Source organism: Cyprinodon variegatus, unplaced genomic scaffold (genome assembly GCF_000732505.1).
Source record: "Cyprinodon variegatus isolate N-32 unplaced genomic scaffold, C_variegatus-1.0 Scaffold275, whole genome shotgun sequence".
In the NCBI taxonomy this organism is placed as follows: Eukaryota; Metazoa; Chordata; class Actinopteri; order Cyprinodontiformes; family Cyprinodontidae; genus Cyprinodon; species Cyprinodon variegatus.
Genome location: NW_015150728.1, coordinates 886,346 through 901,392, shown reverse-complemented (window position 1 = coordinate 901,392; position 15,047 = coordinate 886,346). Strand labels below are relative to the sequence as shown.

The window sequence follows — 15,047 nt, the reverse complement described above, 5'->3', positions numbered from 1 at the left end:
TTTTACCAGCTCGACCCAGGATCTCTGCAGCTCCATGGCTTACTATAGGCTTTTTGGGCACTTTTTGTCATCTCAAGGATACTTTTTTATTAAGATGAGGTATTAATATGTTTACAGCTTGGAATGTTAACCTAATCTCGCTTCAATCTTCACAAAGTTATCCTTAACCTGTCAAATAATACTCTTCGATTGACGTCTGAGGACCTTCAGACAACAGCTTAGAAAATACTATGGTGGAATTACACTTATTGGAGATACACCGATATGAAAATCTGGGCCGATATTAAAGTCAGATATTAATATTGTATTCCACTCTTAGTATAGTCAATAGAATGCCACATTTTTAAAAAAAATCCTATTTGAAACATCTGTACAGGATGCACTACTCTGTTTTGGTCCATCAGGCCCAATGAAAAACATTGAAGTAGAAACGTGACAACATACGAGTTAACACAGAAAAGGAAGTTGTTGAAAGCATTGACCTCCTGCTGCATAATACGTTCATCTTTTTCCAATGCTTTCTTTAATAGTTTGTAACTACAACAGAGTGAAGACTCCCTGTAACCAGAGAATGCCAACTTCTTTTAGCATCACTTACTTCCTCATGGCTGGAGGTCAACATGTACGAACGCATCTCTCTGGGCAGAAAGTCATTTGCAGTACGGCAGAGATACATGATGCAATGCTCTGCTCTAAAAATAGCCCAATGTTTAGTTTCTTTTTAACATGAGAAGAGCAGAGTAAATGTGGGCCAACCATTCACAGATTCAAACTAATCTAAAGAGCCACTGCTCTTTTCATTGTAACCTATAAACGTCTGCTTTGTGTCATCCCTTAACCCCCTATGATTGTTATTCTCACAGCTCCTTAATCTTAAGAACAACGGAATAGAAAAAAAAAAGATTTTTTTTTTAAAAATGACTCAATTGTGAAGAGAAATTTCTCAGAGCAAAGAGGTTTAGAACAGAGAGACAAGCAGCATTTTTGCTGAGTGAAGTGGTGCTTCATAAGCACTTCCAGCCCTATTGGATCATTGGCAGCGACTGAGCATTGACACAGTAATAATCACCATAAAAAATTAATTTATATGACAGACATAAACTAAGCTTCTGTAAAAGTTAGGAAACCTATACAATGCCATACCTCTCTATATGTTACAACCAAAAAAGATTTGTGATTTTCAAAGTACTCAAGAAATGTGAATTTGTTAAGCTCATTCAGTTCCCCTGAGTCCATGCAGTGTAAAAACTCCTTTAAATGCAACTACATGCCTTTTTCTGGTATGTCTCTTGCACAATAGACTTAAACTATATCCCTTACCCTAAACTCCTCCATCCAATGCTTTACAAGCATGCAGTCAAGCTCTACTAATAAGTGAATAAAAAGGTGAGGTGTTTTGAAGCAGAAACGCCTCCAAAATTGCCTTCTCTAATAGAGTCAGAAGGTGCACAGCCTCTTCTTGGTAGGCTTACACTTCTGCTTTATTCTTACATAATCAGAAAGTACAGGACAGTTCTCAGAGTTTATAAAACCTCAAATTTCTTGCTCAATTCAAAATGAAAACTTATGCTGGTTTATTACATTAAATATGTAGAATTTTAAGGTAGCAAAAGTTGGGGTGTTTTTCTTAAATCAAGGGACTGTAGCTTTCCTTGAATCTTTTTTTTGAATTTTTTTGAACTTGAATTTTTTTTGAACGTCAGTGAGGACCTTGCAGAAATAATTAAAGTAACAGCAGATAAATTCCCTGTCATTATCAAGAGAGCTGAAAAAAATATATAACCAAAACTAAAACTTACTGTATGTACTTGGTGCCTAACAGCCACTTCCTGATATGTTTTCTCATTGGCCTACTTTGCTGTTTGTCTTATCCGCCCCTTAGCTGACATCTGAACTGAACTGCTGCAAGGGCAAAGCGATGTCTCAGACATGCCAGAAAAAGGATGATGAACGACGAGTGTGACAGTTGCTGAGGATAATTCATGGGAGTAATCGAGCTAAAATGGGCTCTCTATGACGAGGACCAAGACTTGTGACTGTTACGACCTTCAAGCAACAGCAATGCATCAAAGGTTCTGTGCTGGCATAAAAATAAACTATCCTCTAAATAAAACACATGCAAAATTACCCCAGCCATTCTGAGATATAATATCTAGTACAGAATATTTAATGCCTCATATAGAATAAGAGAAAAAAAATGACTTATCACGTGGATGGTTTTGAGTCTTTGCATCTTATTTACACTAAGTCTATAATAAACTAAAGTCCACATGTTTTTTGCTATTTACTGAGGAATTCATATATATGTTTAAACTGATGCTTATGTCTAAAGCAAACTAAAGATCGGGTAATAAAAATGCAGTTATTATTAAACCTATAAGGTACTTAGAACCACTGATCAGGCTCTGCTAACAGAGGGGAAATGATAAAATCCTATAGCATAAATAGAGGGGAATAAGAATATGGTGCAGTAGAGGTGCTGAGGAAGGACAGGGTAGATGATGGGGTTAGAGGTCCTCTCCTAGGAGTTGGATTGTTTTGTTTTAAGCACTTTATAGGGTTACATTAGTGAAGTTAAATTGATGCAGGCACACAATCTTTTTTTTACTTTCTAAAATTCAGTTTATGCTACAAAAATGTAATTTAGAAAATATATATAGTTAAGTGATCTATAAATGGAACAACAGAAAGGAGTGCTTTTAATAAATGTAAAACCGGCCTGCCATAGCCCACTTCATATAAACTTACGCATTAACTCGAGCAACAATCTTCTCCTTCGCCACCTTTCTATCCTTTGTGGCTGTAGCGCTGTTTCTCTGTCTTTGAAACACATTATTCTTTTTTATTTAATTTTTTTCCATTTCTTCATTATAATCACTAGTTCCAGTGGGGTGAAATAAGCACTTCCTGTTGCCTGTTGTCATGGTGATTCATCCAATCGATGCTCCGCTCATAATGGCTTTTCATACTTGTTGTGTACGCACTTACCTCTGAATGGACTTAGTTAAAACTGATTGAACTAATTCATAGCAGCCGTTGTCAAACTGAACACTCAGAGTTCATGATTTTAGGCTAGATCAGTTTAGTGTTGCAGATTTTAATCTCAATTTGTTAAACCTGCTTCATGTAGCGGACCCCAGACTGACATAGACAGGGCATGGTAAGGCTTAATACTCTCCGGTCTAAAACAGACCGGTCCAATCACGCTCCTAATACAACAGCGACTTTTTTCTGCAGTCAGTCAAGATTGCAGCTGCAATGGAGCTATGTTTTATTAATGTTCTTTATCATGGCCTAAAAAAGTGTTTACAGCATAAAATTTCAACAGCTGGCTGCTGTTAGAGCTTTTCTAAAAAACCCTCCAAAAAACCAAAAACGTGTTATTAGCCCAGCCTTTAAAATAGAGCTGTACCAGCTCCTTTACGTTTACAGATAAACTGAGTATATGATGTATCAGTCTGGGTGATCAGGGTAGAAAGTAGATACAGATTTTCTTTCTCTTTTGCGGCTTTACGAAGCTCTAATGGCCAAACACCTTTTAATACTAGACAGAAAGGTGTTATATTTCCAGAAAGGCATGGAACGCTTTTAGCTTTTTTCCCCTTAAAAAGTAAACTATTTGAGTGTTGTTTTTTTCTGCTTTTGTATTTAATAAGGTGATGTAGTTATCGTAACGAACATCAACAGCTAAATAAAATTAGCTTATATTGGGGCTTTTTTTTAATCTATAAACATAAAGTCTGTGTAATAAAAGTAAAAAAATATATATTTTCAGTTTGAAAGTATACACTGCTTTTGATTACAATCTGTTGATTCTAATATGATTTAATTAACATTTTTAGGACCTAAGGTAAACTTAAAGTTCCAGAGGGAAAAAATGGACAGCTTTGCGCTCAAATTAAACAAATGCCTATGATGATCATTAACTATAAAAGGTTTCTGGTATTTATTTTCAGCTTAAAGCTGAACTGAGATATTTTCTTTGAAGGGCCAAATTAAAACCAATGAGAAGTTAAAGGTTTCTGTTATGCAGCCCATAAGGTTTGCCTAGCATTTGGTAAGCATGGCGGTGGACAGATGACGGCTTAATCTCAGCTGCAGCTGTTTTAATGAAAAACATTCTGTTCTTCAACATTTGAGATGTCGCTTTGAGTTAGTTTTTAATAAAAGCTACAGCCTTGCACAAAATCCTTCGAGCTGTATCCTGTTATTACCAGAAACTGAACAGGGGAAATGTTATTGTATAATAATTATTCTAGGTACTGTGTTTGAAAGAGTGAAGCGTAAACAAGCACAGGAGGGGTCAGTGCTCATTTTCTCCCAAGCGGAGTAATTATCTTAGATAGATGGATGCTAATAAGACAGATAAGCATCTTGCTTCTACCGCATGCTTGTGATGCAGCTTCTGCCAGTTAGGTCTTTATTGCATGCTTGCTGTGATAACAACTTGACCTGAGTGTGCGGACATGCCACTCATCCCTCCTCAAATATTTTGTCCATCTCGCCCCCGCTAACATGTCTCCCTCTCAGTTTCTCAGTTACCTGCGGTGCCAGCTCTCCGTTGGTGATGATTTTGGCGATCAGGCTCCACTTTCTGTTGCTTGTGGCGTTATGGATCATCTTCTTCCTCAGCAGTTCGCCCACAGACATGTACTGGAAGCCGTAGCGCTCTGCGATTTTCAGGCTCTGTGTTCCTTTGCCACTGCCAGGGCCACCTAAGCACAGAGGGAGAGCTGTTGATGTTTTGGGGAGCTTTGTTGTCATATGTGCGTATGTGTGTGAAACATTATGGGTGTGGGTGTGTGAGTGAGTATGGGTGAGAGAAATCAGGCCTGTGTAAGAGTGTGTGTGGATGCGCTTAGTTCCATGTGTATCTGTGGAGGTGGATGGCCTAAAGAAACAGGTAAGCGTGAATTCCCTACATTTGGTGAGACATCTTCTCTTTTCACCAAATATCATTTGAATAATGGTGCCAGTCTTTTCTTATCAACATGAAGCAGAACTTCAGATATTAAATGTTTACCTTTCAGAAGCATGTGAGGTTGATATTTTGAGAAAAAGAGCCTAAAGGAGTCGGTACCTAATTAATATGTTGGTGTGAAACACACAGAAGAAAGCTAAATTAAAGGAAAGCCATATAAAAACTCAAATGCTTCTTTATTCTTTCATTTCCAGCTTGTTCAGACTTTTACTTTTACTTGTGCCTTTACTTTGTGACATACTTCAGGTGATTTTTTTGCATGGAGTACTGGAGAACCAGAACTAAACATGGAGAAGCAGCATTTAGTTCCTATGCTCCACTTATCTGGAACAAACTTCCAGAAAACTATAAAAGTGCGGAAAGCCTGAGTTCCTTTAAATCAAGACTAAAAACACATTTGTTTAGGATTGCCTTCGACTGTTCTAGTAAAACAGTTCAACTGAAACATCCTTAGTTCAAATTTTTTATTTTCTTTAGTCCAACTGTTTTTAACGTTTTTTGTTTCAGCATTTTTTTCCCTACTTGCTTTGATTCTGTTTTATTTTCTTATACTTTAATCATGTAAAGCACTTGACATTGTCTTTGTACTGAATTGTGCTATACAAATAAATTTGCCTTGCCTTGCCTTTACTTTTTCTCTTCATAAAGCAATTCCAAACAAATTTTCCTGAGATGGCAGTTTGCATGAAAAATCACCTTGTTTTTCAAGGTCATGACTTGGTTAAGGTTTCTGAAAAACAAAAAAACAGAGCCAAAAATGTTGCACACATTACATGTATCATAAGAAGCTTGAGACTGGATGAATAGCAACTCTCTGAAGATGAATTATATAAATAAACTCAGGACACAGCAACTGACACAGATGGAGTTAGAGGTTTGAAGCAGCAACTCTCATTTACAGGACAAACTCCAGGATCCTACATCACTGTCACCTTAAATGAATATCTATGCTACTGTATCTATGGGGAATCATTAGCGTTACTATAACCAAAGGGTGGACCTGTTCTTCCGGTTCAATTTGCATGTTTTCTAAGACATAACAAGGCTTTGTTGGGCTACTCTATAAAGCTTGGAACACAACACTTATCCACATTTTGAATTGAAAAAATCTTCCTGGATGGAAAGTGAAACATCTTCAAACTGGGAAAACAAAGTCCAGTGTTTTTTTTTTTTTTTACTTTGTTGGAATGAGTAAAATTGCATGTGCAATTCTTTTGCAGTACATGGTATAAGTGGAGATGTAGCAGGTGATCTAAAACAATTGCTGCATAAATGTTAAGATTTGAAGACCAGTTTGAGCAGATTGCACGTTTTACTGTAGTTTGAGAGGGGCTGTAAAAGAAAGATGAGGTTCACAGCCAAATAGATGGAGGTAATAATTAATTAATAATTGAAAAGTTATTTAAATTTAAAAAAACTAATTACAATGTAAGTTATATTTGTAGAGCACTTAACATAGGTAGCCTATGTGCTACAAACAAAATAAAAAAATTCAACAAAACAAACAAAGGTTAAAAAAAATAAATACTAAATATAAGTAAAGTGGAATTTAAAAAAAATCTGTCGAAGGAGAAAAATGATCCCTGATGAGACAGGTAGAGGTGGGTACTTACACTCACTCAGTTACATACTGTTAGTTTTATTGTACACCATTTGGCAACATTTTAAATACAAAAGTTAAGTTTTATCCTTCTGTTTGTTCAACAGTAAGCACAATAACATCAGTCATGCCATCGCATGCAAAGCAGGAAGAGGCAAAGCCCCCAAGCTTTGCAGGGACACATCCCTACGTGCTCTTTTCAAAACAAAGCTGAGATGCAAAGTAGTAACCTGAAAACATACAGTTGGAAAACTCTTCTCCTTTCTTACAAAATGTTGCAAACACTATTAATTCTACAGCATCATCAGGAAAAAGGTAGACGGTAGTGGCACATATGTGCATTAAATAACGATTATGTCTAAAATGCAAGTCTAAGGACAAGAGTCTTATGTTTTCACAATGTAATGTTGAAGAAAGACTTGAAACAAAGCTTATTTAAAGTTCTAAAACTAACCAGGATGTTAGCATCTGGTTAAAGCTAAGAAAAATTTATGGCAACAAATATAAAAGAGGAAACTAACTGTAATCGTTATACTGTAGTTCCATATCTTACACCCACCAGAAACGAAAATATTTAAGAAAATGTGTCACTTTGCAAATATAATTAGCATAAGTGCTAGAGTCTCTAACAAAGTGTATAAATATCCTAAAAAGCACATGCACAACCCTGTACCCGCTATCGAGAGGGAACGCCTATTAAACGGGTCTGAGAGCATGCACAAGCTAATTTCTCCTCGTGCACGCTCTGTTTAAAATTTGCTGTTCTCATAGCTTATCCAAGCTTACCGTCTCCTAATGTCCGCCCTAACCCCTAAATCCCTTAATCGCTATACAGAGCGTGGACTATATATTGGACTTTATAGCAAACTCAGTTAACTTACCGTTCGGACAGATGATCACTTCTTTTTGCTCCCCGTTGGTCACTTAACTTCTCCTCTAAGACGCAGTGCTTGCTACTTCTTTTTTAATAGTGGCCGCTGTCGTGTAGCGACAGACTATGGCGACAGCGGGCCCCTGTGACAGCAAATCCCATAATGCTTTGCGAGTAGAGCTCGCCGCACAAAGCATTCCGGGATATATCTGCCTCTTCTGTGGCCCTTCTTTTCTTTACATAAAGAAAGGTGAGCTTTAATGAATGTCTGAAACTGTAGCTCACTGTAGCTCTATGAACAGAAAAAAGACAAAACCCTCTAAAGTCCGGCACACCTCAATAATTTCGATAACCTATGTCTTACATAGGAAAATACCTGTCAAAGCCGCTGGCATACGCTTGATAAGTTATGGGTCAGTCTTGTATAAGTTATAAGCACTTTGAGGCACACTGACAAGCATCGACATACAGCAAGTGTGTCGACGTATCCTGACGTATGCCAGCATAAGCTCATACATGGGCCATAAGTTACAGGTAAGTTATGTGATCATTGACATACGTTAAGTGTAAGTTATTCATAAGTAGTTGTACCTAGCTTATCCAAAACCTATGAGTAACCTGTGCATAACTTATATGTAACTTATCAAGAACTTGTCTCTAACGCATATCAACCTATTTGACGAGTTCCAGATGACCGCCGAACATGTTTCCAAAGTGCAGCTACCATATAATGGCATATTGGCAGCGTTTTGGTATAAAAGGTGGTTCATAGGAGGAAACCGTCAGTTGTCCTGCAGACTTCATCCCCATCATAGGGTGAGTGAGAAGGTGAGTGTAATGGATCCTCCCTGCATTCACGCCCACCACCGACAAACTTCCTAGTAGACATGACGCTGAATCTGCTGCGACTGCAAACCCTCTTTCTTTCTTTTTCATTTATTATTTTTTTTTGGCGGGCGGTAAACATCAGCTAGGTTAATACCGCAATCAAAGACATTTTTTTATGCAGGACGGAAACCTCTGCCGCATTGCTGCCCCCTAAGGACACTGGCCTGTGACATCTCATGGGCATTATCGCGCAATATGCATAAGTGAGGCTGTCGTTGGACATACGCTCTGGACTTATTCTGAATACTTTTTAGAAGATTCTGGGACGTCAGGCATAAGCTGGCTAAATCGTCAAGGTGTGACAGGGGCTTTACGGGTCAAGCATGTAGGACGGCCTTTCGTAAACATATCACCAGAATGATTCACAGTTAGGAGGACCACTTATTTAGATGATCCATCCGGAAAAACAACACCCTCCACTATACCTTTAAGCACGTATTTAGGTTGAGTTTTTCTGTTTATCCATGCCAACAGAAACCCTCCTCTCTATCTGCTAATTGTTCTCCTCAAACATAAATCACTTAATGCACACACGGCTGCAGGACTTTAATGAAGTCAGACCTCTATTATCTAAATCACCTTAGAATGTTAACTATAAGAATCATGGATTTAAACATGTAGATTTATCCCATTTTTACTGCCCCCTCCAATCAACTTTAATACAGAAAACACATTTGCTTTAGAAACTTTTTTTGTTGTATTTGCTAGTCTTGTAGCTTTTAACACATATTCTAAAAACATAAGTGGTAGCACTTAACAGCAAAAATTGCAAAATAAACAGAAATGGGATAAATGAAAACTAAAACTAATGGTTTGATCGCAGAAAAAAATAACTGTTCCGCAGAACAGGAAATCCAATATAAAAAGTCTACATATTTCCAGAGAGTGTAAGCCTGGGAAAAGACATCCTGAGAGGGAAAAATAAACCTCAACCTCTAGAAACCCAGAGGACATCTTTTTTTTTTTTTTTTTTTTTTTTTTACATAAAACACATTATATTTATGGAAACAAAAAAGAAAATTATGAAACCCACAAGAAGGACAACAACTTAATGGGAAAAAATCAAATGTAGAATTTTAATAAAGTCTAAAATGAGAGTAAACCATGAGACCCTGAGAGAAAACAGGTTCAAAGCATGTTTGTCTTCAACACCTTCCCTAAGAGACGAGTTCAGCAACAGCAAGTCGCCCCCCTTAGAAATATGTTCATTAATTAAACTTAATAACGGCATTGCAGCATGAACCTTGGGGACGATTTGCAGCTTAGACAGCTGTACTAAAAACTGCCTTTAAGCTTCAAGGCATTAAATCCTCAACATAACACAAAAATGACTTCATGAGGCTCTAATACTCATTCATAAAGTCATCAAGTAGCATAAAAACCTTTAAAGAACAAGTTTGTATTATAATGTATACATACCCTTGACACATTTAGATTGAAAATAATTTTTATTTTAAATAAAAAGTTTGTTTTTGACAGGAAATATGAAAAGGATCTCTGAAAGTGAAATGGTAATTAAGAGGACAATAAATTCTAACTAAACTAACAAAACTGTTTTCAGAAATATGTATTAAGATTAGTATAACACATTTAAAAAATGAGTTGTTCACAATTTATATTAAAAAAAACACTTGAAAATGACTTACACCATTCTCACTCATTACCAGTCAAATATCTACGCAGAAATCAATTTATGATGAAGTCTCTTCCAAATAACCCTAGTTATTGGCTCCCTTGAGAGACTATCCATCAGATTCTAAATAGGTCTCTGGCTGGGCCACACCAGACCCTTAAAGTCTGCTCTGAGACACTGGGGCCCCACATTGAAACCACGCCCACATGCTATTCCACTTTACTGCAACAGTTTTAAATGAACAACAGTACTAAATATTACATATATTTTTTTCATTTTTAATCCGTGGGGCTTAACTGCAAGCTTTGCGCATGTGTGGCTCATGTTCGATTGCAAAATAGAGGCGGGTCACTTTGCTTTCTGAATGAAGACAGCTGCTGCAGCTGAAGGGCTCGCTCATTAACTGAAAACATTTAACTGAGCGATCAGTCCTACCATGTGTATTCACCAATGTCTCCAACACAGGGAAAAGTTACTAGTTGCTTTCTTGAAAAAAGTTGCTAGAGGGGTCTGAAAAGGTGCTAAATATAGCATCAAAGTCACGTGGCAATAATGCAGAAATGACCGAGCCGTTCGTTTTGTTTGTCTGCTAGGCTAGCAGTGGGGCAGCCTATGTTGAAGGCAGCCGCATGACAACAGGAGGCTGCACTTTTGAACAACAACCGATCCTAAAACACAGCAATATTGAAACCCAAATTTAATTGAAGTTAAAGATGCACCGGTCCAGTTTTTTTCTGATCCAATCTGAAACAAAGACATTGGCTGAGGGTATCGGCCACAATCCGATACCTTTCTGATTTAACTGATGAATGAATGAACCATATATCTTGCCATGTGAGTGAAGGCTTTAGCATTGACAAAAACAATGGTTAAAAAAAAAGGTAAATTAAAAAAAAAAATAAACTTTTCCATGTAAAGTACAGTAAACTGCATTATCTATACCTGATATCAAATCAACAATATCTGATTCAGCTAATTAGTCAAGATCTGAGCTGATATTTATTAGCGGAAGCCTTTAATTGCCAAGATATTTTGAATAAAGATATACAGAATATCTCTAAAGCTATCATATGGTATTTTAGTAATATAATGGCCCAAAGAAGAATCAGTTTACTACACACAAGGTAACCTTCAGGCCATCTCAGTCTCCATAAACATATCAACTACTCAATTGAACAGAACAAAACTTAAAAGTAAACTCTTAAGACTCTTGGTGATCTAGACTAGGGGAACCCAAGTCTAGTCCTAAAAGGACTACTATACTGCAACTATTAAATGCATCCTTCCTAGGCCCCTGCACCATGTCAGTGGCTCAGTACCAACCCTCTGCAGAACTGAATGCTGATGAGGAAATTCAGCTGTTCAAATGAGGTGTGTTTAGAAAGTGATGCATGCAAAAGCTGAAGGATAGTAGCTTTTAAAGTATTCATGTTAGCACCACTGATTTTGGAAACAGGAATGACAACAGATCTGCCTCCATGCCATAGGATAGAGTTTGAGGCTATTTATTGTTTTCCTTGGGTAATGATAAAAAAGATAGAGATGGTTTTTTTGGGGAAAGCATTTTGTACTTCCTGACTCTGTCACGTCTAAACATCCTCCAAACAGCTAACATCTCTATGCAAACCTGTCAGAGAAAACATTCAGCATGATCATTTGCGGAGGTGACTGTTACTGTCGTGCTACTTTTCTGTTCAAAACCAGGGTGCAGTGAGCTAACAAAAAGGAGGGTGAAGACTGCCTTTGTGCTGCAAGGACAAACACCTATCAGCCACTCCATGAAGAGTGTAAAGAGCCCAATAAAAGCAAAGGCCACTTTAAAAAATCTCTAAGAAACGACAGTAGTATTTCTCTTACTTACTTATAAAAACTCTCTTGAAGTTATGTTTGAGATAAACTATGATTTCTACTCTTGCTGAGGAAAAGGCATGTGTGATTATCATGATAAATGAGATTATTTGACAGCCTGAAGCAGGCACGCCAAGGAAATCAGATTAGGAGTGTCAAACACACTGAGGGACATACAGCAAGATCTACCCTGATGATATGAACAGAGAGAGGCGGAGTTATGTTTGAATACCAGGAAACAGACACACACTCCATCCCAGGTCATAGATTCGTATCCACACCACATAGTTTTAGATCAGCAAAGCAAATGAAAAGCACTATTCAGTTTTATATCCTTAATACAAATTAAACCAGCACTGTTATAATATTTGCTTCTTATCTAACAGAAAACAACAACTCCCAATGAATCCCTCAGACTAAAAGTATACTTCCAATGTTGGTGTTTTGCAATGCTCCTTTACCAATGACGAGGATGACTTTGGGTCGCGGCCTGGAAGGGTCGAACACCTCATACTCCTCTATGAGCTCGGCCGTCTCTGACAGGTCCGAGTCGCTCTCAATGGAGAATTGGCTGATGGGAGGGAGGCGGTCATACCGTCTGTAGGGGAAGTTGGGGCTGTCAGGCAACACTGGCACACACAAAAAAAAAAAAAACACAGCAAGAGGTTAGAAATGAGATTTTATGTAATCAAATCTTTGAAATCATTCTGCTGATGCCCTGATGAGCAAATGGGTTTTGTCTTAAGGAGCAACATTTTTCCTGTCATTGGCTTCAGGAATTGATGAACTGTTATTAACAGTAATTTAGATGCACATATAGCCTTCTCGTTAAGAATGGCAATTATCCTGGGCTTTCTTATTAAAGCATTGATCATTTAACTTTGAAAACATTAATGCAGTTAATACAGACATTAATCACTGATGCAATCTGCTCCATGCGATCAAGAGCTGCTGCTGTATATTTAAACAATTTATTTGACTTCTGCTAGATCAGTACTTTTACTTTCCTCAATGCAAAAAGCCAAAATAATAAATTATTCAAAACATTTGAAGTTTTGCATATTTCATATTAGAACCCCAACTCTAGTTTCATTATATTAGAATTTTACTGATAGACCAACACAAAGTAGACTATAAATACAGAAGTTTATGAAACATTTTCCTTATTCTGTGACGTTGATTTAAATATACTTTTAGTTTCTTTTACATAAGCATTGACAGAATAGAAGACAGTTGCTGTTGTACTTATAATTTTTCATATATTTCCAAAGTGTTTTGCAGCATTTCAACTTTATTACATGGGTCAAAAGCATAACACATTTAATCTTTGCCTACATTTTGGTTTATGGGACTGAGACTGAGGCTTTTGGTGATGCCCACTCCAAAACACTGACTTAATTGACTAATTGGAAGGAAATTTGTTGTAATGTTTTCTTGGAGTGTTCTTCACTTATAACGATTTCTGTTCTGTAAAGTGCATCAGTCCCCTTCTGCAGCATAACACACTATCATAGTGTAGCTGTAAATTCTCCCTGTCATTCATCTAAATCTTACAATCATTGTTTTATGATGAAAAACAGAAACATAAAAATAAACAATTCACATTAATTTTTATCTTAAAATAGTAAGATCTTTGTATCTTATTTAATTATTTATCTTCCTTTTTTCTCTCTGTAAACAGTTTCGGTTGACCTCTTCAAAGGTTTGGTACTGTTTTTTTTGGCTTAATATGCATACTGTGCTATAAAACACATTCCTCTCTGGCACATAATGTCTGGATATTCTCATAGTGTTTATACCTGTATAAAACCTTTTTAGCATATGGATGTTGCGTCCTCAGGCACCTGAAAATGTATGGAATCTTCTAATGTTAAAGCAAGAAAAATACAATTCACCATGTTATCATTTTAGGCCTGTTTTTCAGTGTAGTCCTGTTTCTTTGACTATGACTGGCTGGATGTACTCTCTTCATCCTCTGACATGGGAGCTGGCTCGGAGCTCGTCTGCCTGGCTCTGTGTTTCCTGGACAGGGCCGCCTTTTACAGCTGCTTTTTCTATCTTTGCTTCTGTCTCCTGTAACCCCAGTCAGCCTCGGCAGATGGCCGCTCACACTGAGCCTGGTTCTGCTGGAGGTTCTTCCTATTAAAGTGGGGTGTTTTCCTCTCCACTGTCGCTACAAGCATGCTTAGTGTGAGGAATTGCCTTTGAATCATGAGTTGATGCAATCACCTGGTTTTTCTTAGATAGAAAACTTTGAATCAATTTGACTGTATGATCTGGTGAACTGTAAAGTGACTTGAGATGACATGTGTTGTGAATTGGCGCTATAGAAATAAACTGAATTGAATTAAATAGTATTTAGCAAAAAGAAAAAAATGTTATTATCCAAGACTTAAAAATCAATAAGCAGAGTCCGTCTGCTTGTGCTTTATTCTTGAAATTACGGCTGAAACAATTAATTGGATTAATCATGATTAATCGATTATTGAAATAATCATCAACTAATTTAGAAATCGATTTATTGTTAACTGGAGCTTAGAGTCTGCAAAATATGCCTGTAGGTGACACAACAACCAACTTAGAGCAGTAAATATACAAAAATATAAAAAACTTTGCATTTAAGATAAAAAAAAGTATATTCTCTATTCAGAACTCCTCAAGGGGAATTGTTTTAGTTTTACCTAAATACATTTTGTAAAAAGTTTTATTGAAGGAACCTTTTGCTATCCAATTATTAATCAATTAATCGAAAAAAAATAATCTACAGATTAATCAATTTCTAAATAATTGTCAGTTGCAGCCCTACTTGGGTTAAATCCATTTGATCTGTGGAGGCCTGAAGGGGTTGTTAGAAAACAGTACAGGTGAAACAGCATCATGAAGGCAAGGAACGTAGCTATTCAGAAGATTAAACAAGGGTAGGATCATAACTAATATTTCAGCATTTTGCAGTGAAACTGCAACTGCAAACCTACCAATGTATTATTCAGGGAAGCTGCTGAGAAGCCAATGCTGACTCTGGAGAAGCTGCAGAGATCTGCAGCTCAGGTTGGAGAATCTTTTGACGGCTAATAGTTAGCTAGTTATTGTACAATCAACAAATCTAGATTCTCTACTGCACTATGGTCAACTAAAATCCAGAGCAAGGCAAACATTGATAGAGGTGAGACTAAAACTGAATGAACTTTAGCCAAAACGTGTATGCTGGAAAACATACTGTCTTAAC

General features: G+C 37.1%; 1 protein-coding gene across 1 annotated transcript in view; it reads right to left on the bottom strand.

Annotated features, from left to right (window-relative positions):
• Positions 1-15,047, bottom strand: part of ak5 (adenylate kinase 5) — a 99,626-nt gene that overhangs the window by 80,546 nt on the left and 4,033 nt on the right. Inside the window, exons 3-4 of the mRNA XM_015383069.1 lie at positions 12,283-12,450; positions 4,543-4,715 (exon numbers count right to left, since the gene is read on the bottom strand). Of these exons, the coding sequence (XP_015238555.1) occupies positions 4,543-4,715; positions 12,283-12,450 (341 nt within the window). The remainder of the gene's footprint in view (positions 1-4,542; positions 4,716-12,282; positions 12,451-15,047) is intronic.